This window comes from Podarcis melisellensis (genome assembly GCF_964234715.1).
Source record: "Podarcis melisellensis genome assembly, chromosome: 14".
Taxonomy (NCBI): Eukaryota; Metazoa; Chordata; class Lepidosauria; order Squamata; family Lacertidae; genus Podarcis; species Podarcis melisellensis.
Window position 1 is genome coordinate 31,878,709 of NC_138546.1, and position 7,357 is coordinate 31,886,065.

At 47.4% G+C, this 7,357-nt stretch overlaps 1 protein-coding gene across 3 annotated transcripts; it reads right to left on the bottom strand.

Moving 5' to 3' along the window:
• Positions 1-783: 783 nt before the first annotated feature.
• Positions 784-7,211, bottom strand: LYSMD4 (LysM domain containing 4). 3 transcript variants are annotated; one of them, XM_081888765.1, is made up of 3 exons: positions 7,099-7,211; positions 3,542-3,830; positions 784-2,274 (listed from the first exon to the last, which is right to left on the bottom strand). In XM_081888765.1, exons 2-3 carry the CDS (start codon positions 3,815-3,817, stop codon positions 1,690-1,692), a joined length of 861 nt encoding a protein of 286 aa, XP_081744891.1. In that variant the 5' UTR covers positions 3,818-3,830; positions 7,099-7,211; the 3' UTR covers positions 784-1,689. The 3 variants fall into 3 exon arrangements, with proteins under 3 accessions (XP_081744891.1, XP_081744892.1, XP_081744890.1); XM_081888766.1 differs by lacking the exon at positions 7,099-7,211 and adding an exon at positions 4,904-5,635 and having other exon boundaries at positions 3,542-3,832; XM_081888764.1 differs by lacking the exon at positions 7,099-7,211 and adding an exon at positions 4,400-4,866 and having other exon boundaries at positions 3,542-3,832.
• Between the last annotated feature and the right edge of the window lie 146 nt (positions 7,212-7,357).

The window sequence follows — 7,357 nt, forward strand, 5'->3', positions numbered from 1 at the left end:
CTAACCACTCCAATCCACTGGCTCTCCCCTTTAACCTTTGCATCCGTCTTAAAAGGAACAGCCGTTATTTAGTTCAGCTGTGGCTACAACAGCCTCGTCAGAGAGTACAGTGCATCAGACGATTGGTCCATCTTGTTCAGTGCTATTCACAGACTGGCCGTGGTTCTTCAGGCAAATTTTCACAGCCCTACTTAGAGACTGTACCAGGCACCTTCTTCAGGCAAAGCAGAGGCTCTTTATCGCTGAGCTACAGCCCTTCCCTAAGCAGTGACGGTGGAGTGTGTGTGGTATGGGGAGAAGAGAGGATGAAGATCACCAGCAACACCACCCTGAGCTCATTGCAGAAAGAGGAGGCGATGCAAGTAAAATAGAAATCTTAAATCTTGTATCTCCAACGTATTTGTGTATGTGTAAACCAAGCTTGAGGGACGCGGGTGGCGCTGTGGGTAAAAGCCTCAGCGCCTAGGACTTGCCGATTGTATGGTCGGCGGTTCGAATCCCCGCGACGGGATACGTTCCCGTCGCTCGGTCCCAGTGCCTGCCAACCTAGCAGTTCAAAAGCATCCCCGGGTACAAGTAGATAAATAGGGACCGCTTACCAGCGGGAAGGTAAACGGCGTTCTGTATGCTGCGCTGGCTCGCCAGATGCAGCTTGTCACGCTGGCCACGTGACCCGGAAGTGTCTGCGGACAGCGCTGGCTCCTGGCCTATACAGTGAGATGAGTGCACAACCCTAGAGTTTGGCAAGACTAGGTTCTTCTCTTCTTTTTTAGCAGAAGTGTATATGCGAAGAAAGCTTTATTGTATGCAAAGGAAGACTGGAGCTGCTCCTGCCATTTAAGACAAGATGACTTTTAATAAACTGGCTGTTAATTTAAATATATATCTATATAGCCCAGGTGATAGGCTAGGCCTGTTTCCTCAGAAAGACCAAACCTCAGAGTCTTGAAAGAGGCAGCAAGCATAAAATGAGATTTGCCCCCAATAACACAGGGGGGGGGGATATGATCACATCTCCACCTTAAAGTGCTGTCATACCACTTTAACAAGCCTCCAAAGCAACCTGGGAACTGTAATTTTGTCAAGGATGATGAGAGTTGTTAAGTTGTTGCAATTCCCCTCACAGAGCTACCATTCTCAGGCTGGCTTCAGAATCAATGGCTCTTCCCAGTGAACTCTCAGAATTGTAGCTCTATGAAGGGAATCATGGTGGTCTAACAACTCTCAGCACCCTTAACAAACTACAGCTCCCAGGATGCCTTGGGGGAAGCCCCGACTGTAGAATGTAAGGTGCAAATGTGGCCAAAATTTTTAGAGCAAAAAGGGTGCACAGGGGAGGAGTGCAGAACCTTCTCCCTAAGTGCCTTTCCCCCAGCTGAGTCTGTTTCTGATATCTGGCTGAAGACTGGTACTGGGGAGTACACAACCTACAAGAGGGTTCAGGTTCTGCACCCTCACTTGCACCCCCTTTTGCTGTTTAAAAGTGAGCCATCCCACCATTCCCTTTGTGACTGACCAGCCACTGCCCATGTCTTGCTCTGTCCTGGTCTTCCTTGATCTCATTTCCAAGTTGAGCTCCTATCAACTTAAGAAGCGACTGATCTGTTGTTGGCTCATCCCAGAACATTATTTCAAAGCAAAGAGACTTTCCTCCACTTTTTGAGGGGTGGGGTGGGGTAACAGACAGAGTCATCCTCCTGACGGAAGGAAGTCTCCTCCTCTGTCAGTTTGGATAGTGGACAGAGGTTCTTTAAGCACAGGGAGGACAGGTGTCCCCCTCACTGGCCCATCAGTGTGGTTCACAGGAAGAGTTGTGTTGGAGGTAGTAGTCACTTCGAGCTGCTGGGTTTTAAAATAGACAATATAAAACACTGGCAAAATTATTCCTACGAGGAGCATAATGAAAACTGCATTCCACCACTGGATCCCACAGTCTGCTCCAGCACCGATTTCCTTCCTCCCTGAAGGTGACCAGTTTGGTGTTTCGATGCAATAGTCTGTGCTTGGGGAGACATCCAGCAGAGTTGCTTTCTCAATGTCCTGGTCAATCCCTCTGAAATACTGATCGATTTGCTCGGTGTCTTCGGAGCTGCCGTCTCCCTCTTTGGACCTAGACGGTTCAGCAGGCAACAACAGACCAGCTCTCTGGGCAGGCAGCAACACTTCCTGGGTCTCTGTTAACATGCCGTTGACCTTGACTGGAATCCTGATGGATTTTAGCGCATACAAGTCTTGCTCCTGGATGAAGTTGTTGACCCGCTTGATATCTGCAACCTAAGAGAATTCAGAAAGGGGAGATGGGGTGTGAAGTCAGTTATCGAGCTCTTTTTTCATTGTATATAAACAGCTCCTTCTAATGCAATAATTTACTTCATGAATCGCTTCTAAGGGGACACCTGAAACAATGTGCAATAATATAGTAAATGCATATATCAGTGTTGTCCAGACTTGGGTCTCTAGCTGTTTGGGGACTACAGTTCGCGTAATCCCTGACCACTGGTCCTGTTGGTTAGGGATGATGGGAGTTGTAGTCCAAAACCAGCTGGAGACCCAAGTTTGGCCCACACTGGCATATATGACAGAGTTTCATATATAAAACAACTGCATATATAGAAACAATTTTTAAAACACATACATAGCAGAAGCAGTTTAAGACAATAGCTGTACACACACAAAATCAGTTCAGATCCAATGCAGTGACCAGCTGGGATAATGATCTCCATTTAGAACAGGTGTGGGGAACGTTTGGCCCACCAGGTGTTGCTGAACTACAACTCCCATTAGCCCCTGCAAGCATGGCCAAGGGACATATTGGGAGCTGAGCAGTTTCTGGAGGGCCAAAGGTTCCCCACACCTCATTTAGGAGGGTTGTTGAAAGAGGAACCTCTTCAATATGACATGGCAAAGTGTGAGGGGAGGGATGTAGCCTTGGGTTCCTTGAGGCTGGGAAAATGGTCAGATTTGCTAAAAGGCAGCTTATGCTGCTGATGGGACAGGGAGCAAACATCCTCTCCTGCAAACCCAAGTACATAGGAAGCTGCTGTCTGCCTAGTCAGACCATTGGTTCATCTAGCTCAGAACTGGCCACACTGCCTGGTTGCAGCTCCACAAGCCTACCTGGAAATGCTGGGGACTGAACCTGAGGCTTTCTATATGAAAATCAGGTGCTCTGCCACTGAGCTACTATTTCCCCAAGTACGCAGAATTCAGAAATCCATTACTGGCTACCTTTGTTTCCAGCTGACACTCTCATTCCAACTTCAAAGACGTTTCACCCAGCTATTTTTACTGGATGAGTTACAACAGCTAAACAGTTGTTACTCCTCTGCCACCCAAACAAAATGATTGGCATGCAAGCCTGGAAACTCCCAGCTTGACTTGGTTGTCAAAGGCTGCCCTTGGGTAGGAGATGCCTTCCCCCATCTTGCCTGTCAATGGAACAGAACAGAATGCTCTTCCTTAGCCCTGCAAGGCTCTGAGCCAGAAATGTAAAAACAAAACAAAAACCCCACCACGGACGTCATCAATTGCTGCTTCTTACTTTGCATCCATACTGCAGTGCCAATTTGTTCAGATTGTCGTCTTTGCTAACTTGGCGTTCCAGCAGAACCACATCCCCAACTTTCTCTGCAGCAGCCTTGCGCCTCCATTGTTCCTTCCCTCTCGCTCGCAATTCCATGACGTCCAGTTCCTCCTCTGACGAGGAGTCATCCGAATCTGAAGGCCTGCTTCTGAACAGGTAAACTTGGCTGCTTGAGAACTTTCGGATGCTGGCAGGAGCCTGGAAGGGCTGAGTCAGTGCCTCACTCAGCCTCATGCTTTACAAAAACCTCTGCAACACAACACAAAGCATTTGGATTTTTATTTTTTAAATGATCATAAAATGAACAATATACCTTAACAACAGTTGGGAATCTGGGATGCCACGGATGAAGCTTAGCTCAGCAGCCATGGCAGAAAGGTTCTGATTACTCATTATGCTAAGTAAGCTCTAGGACAGGGACTCAGACCATGCCCATCCTTTAGATTTTACTCTGACAACCTGCTTTCTTTTTATCATCTTTAATACTGAAACCTCAAAAAACACTTTTCCCTTTGGCTATTTCTGTGGCTTCCTGCACTGCATACAGGGTTATGAGAAGGGATGGAGGAATCAACCTATGTCTGGTCTATTCCATATCTGTTCTGCATTTAGTTCATCCACAAATCTGCTGCAGAAAATGGTCAGAACAATCTGGATTAAGGGGGGAAAACCTGCAATTTTTTTTGTATTTAAATACATATTATCTCATTGTACATATTTATAAACTATCATCACCATCATTATCTTTACTCTAATGTCCCAGGGTGGGTAACAACAGTTAAAACACAGTGTTAAAAACTGTTTAAAACAACTTACAGAAATAAAGTGGGTGCTAAAAATATACACCTCAGGTGTCCAATGCCAGAGTAAAGAGCTGTGTCTTCAGAATTTGTCAAATCGGGATAATGAAGGTGCCAGATGTACCGCTGGGGGTGGGGGGGAGGAGTTCCACAACTGCCACAGACAAAGCCCTTCCCCAGCCATCCCTCCCTGAGCTTCTGAGAACATAGAATGATGAACACTGAAACAGCCTTCTACGATTGGCCTGCATAGCTTAGTACTGTCTACACCAGACATAGCCAATGTGCTGCCCTCCAGACCTTGTTGGACTCCAATTCCAACTGGCCCCTGCCACCATGGGCAACAGGGAAGATGTGGGTTGTAATCCAGCAACATTTAGAAGACACCATATTGGCTACCCCTGGTCTGCAGCAGCTGACAACAGCACTCCAGCATTTCAAACAGGAGGACACCAGGGATTGAACCTGGGTCCTTTGGTTTTATCGCTGAGCCCATCCCCAAAGCAAAGGTTGAACATACCTTCCAGGTGCTCAGAGGTCCCCGTGACAGGAGTGACTCACTGTCTTCCAAGGCTAAAGATCTTTTGAAAACTTACACGCCCTGTTTCAGAACACTTTATGTCCCAGGACAGCCTGGCTTGCTATGATGACTTGTCCACTGGCAAGTTTTGTTGGGGAAGGCTCAGAGTGGCCCCTTCAAAATCGCTTTGGACCTTCAGCTATCCCATCCCTTGATAAATAATCATGACTGGGCCATAGACTCTGCCCCCCCCCCCACCCAGTAGTCTTTCTTCTTTAAGTCCAAGGATGGAAAATCAGAGCCACATGTTCAGGTTATCTTATTCTCAGGTCTTTGATCTAATCCTTGGGGAAAATTAAGAGCTATGGCTGTTCTCACTCACTAGAACAGATAAGAAGGGCCCTGCTGCCAAATCAAGCCAAAAATCCTGTTTCCAACAGAGAGGAGAAACATGCTGCCTCCAACAGGCTCTCAAGTAGCATGAAAGCACCCTCACTCTCATCGGCATAGGATTTCCTTCTCAGGCCCCTCAAGGCCTTCTCCTCTGTACAGCAGGAGAATGATGCCAGATAAGGGGACATCACTGTTCAACTTTCTATTGTTTTGGAGGCGTATCATATTTGCGCCCTAACCTACCTGATTATCGTCTCCCAAATCAACTATTCTATTCTGAACTTAAAAATAGAAAGCGTAATGCTGGTGGTCAGCAAAAGAGGATCAAAGACTCTCTCAAGGCAAATCCAAAAAAAATTAAAATGTAGTATAAACACCGACAACTGGGAAACACTGGCCTGCAAGCGCTCCAATTGGACGACAGCCTTTACTAAAGATGTCATGGGTTTTGAAGACACTTGAACTCAGGCTGAAAGGGAGAAAAGCACTAAGAGGAAGGCACAATTGGCAAACCCTCTCAGTGATCAACTCCCGCTCAGAAACCTATGCCCCAGCTGTGGAAGGATGTGGATCCAGAATTGGCCTCCACAGTGCCTTACGGACTCACTGTTAAAACCATGTTTATGGAAGACAATCTCCGAAGATCACCGAAGAAGAGGAGGAGGAGGAGGTAGGTGTTGCTTTAACAAAAACATTGCCCTAAACTGGAGGGGGGAGAGAGAAAGGGGACCAATTAAAGCTACCTGCATTCCCCATTACCCTCCAACCAGATCAAAAGAAGTATCCTGGTAGAAAATAGTTGTGCAATTTTGGACTCTGGACTCAATTTGGCACACAAACAGCCTTTAGATGGTAATGTGTGTCAGCACAGCTTGAAGTAAGCTGGCCCTGCCCTCTTTGGGAGCCCTCATGCTCTTTTTGCTGAGTCTCTGTTTGAAAGGCCCACACTGAGGGCACCACATCAATAGCAGCTCCACACATTAGGCAGTAAACAGCCTGGATAAATGTGGACTGTATTATACAGACTCCAGGATGTGCTTAAAAGCAAAACCATATCCCTTCAATTAGTTAACTAGCACAAAAGGGCAACAGGTCCCCGCCCCCCCCCCAAACCTACTGGGCTAGTTTACTAGATGCACAAACAAAGCTTTAGTTAGCGTCCCAAACTATGACACACACATGCTCCACCCCGGAAGTCTTAAGTGCTGCAGTCCTGAATTTCAATGCCTCAGTCATCCTCTGCCTCGTTCTGAGTATGGGGTAGAGGAGCTACCTGCACACCTCAAAGAAAGCCATACAAGTAAAAAAACAAAAAAAAACACTGTCTTCACATCAACACACCCCTGGCTCCCTTTCTAAGCCCCTGGAGTAAAGAGCAAAGATGCCTACACAGGATTTGTTTATTGCAATGGAAACTAGTTTGTGTGTGTGTGTGTGTAAATACCCAGGCAAATTCTCTTCTCTGCCCACGCTCCCAAGCAATAAAAGGAAACACTTGTAGAGTGATCCTGGCCAGATCCTAGTGAATTAATGAGGCTTACTCTCAAGGAAAGTGGGTTTTTAGTATTGCGAGCCAAACGCCTCCAAAAGCAAAGCCTGGTCTACTCAGAGGCAAGTACCACTCAATTAAATGGGGCTTACTGCCAGGAAAGTGTGGGGTTTAGAATTGCAGCCCTTGCAAAGAACAGAGGAGCCCCCCAGTTGAAGGGGAACCCAGAACTCCCAGGTTAAAGGGTGTCCCTTCTAGATCAGCTGCTCCTGATCTAATACTCCCATCCCCGCCAACCACCATTCAGCCCTACCTGCTTTTATTTGCAGGCGACCTGGTTCCCAGCTGCCCCTCTTCCTTCCTTCCTTCCTCTCGCCCCAGCTGCTTGGCCTCACCCGAACTTGCTGTGGGCTCCCTCTTCTGCCGGATAGTTCGGAATGGCCCAGGAAAGGCGGGCAAGAGCAGCGTCGCAGCCAATCGCCTGCTAGAACGGGCATGGCTTGTGCTTGGTGGGCGGAGGCGGGCGTAGAGCAGTTCCTTGAAGTCAAGTTCGGCGGAGAGGTCAGCGCAGG

Coding starts and splice junctions, on each gene's coding strand:
- LYSMD4 (XM_081888765.1), bottom strand. CDS start 3,817: ATGAGGCTGAGTGAGGCACTGACTCAGCCCTTCCAGGCTCCTGCCAGC. Junction 2,275..3,541: donor CACTGCAGTATGGATGCAAA/GTAAGAAGCAGC, acceptor GAATTCTCTTAG/GTTGCAGATATCAAGCGGGT.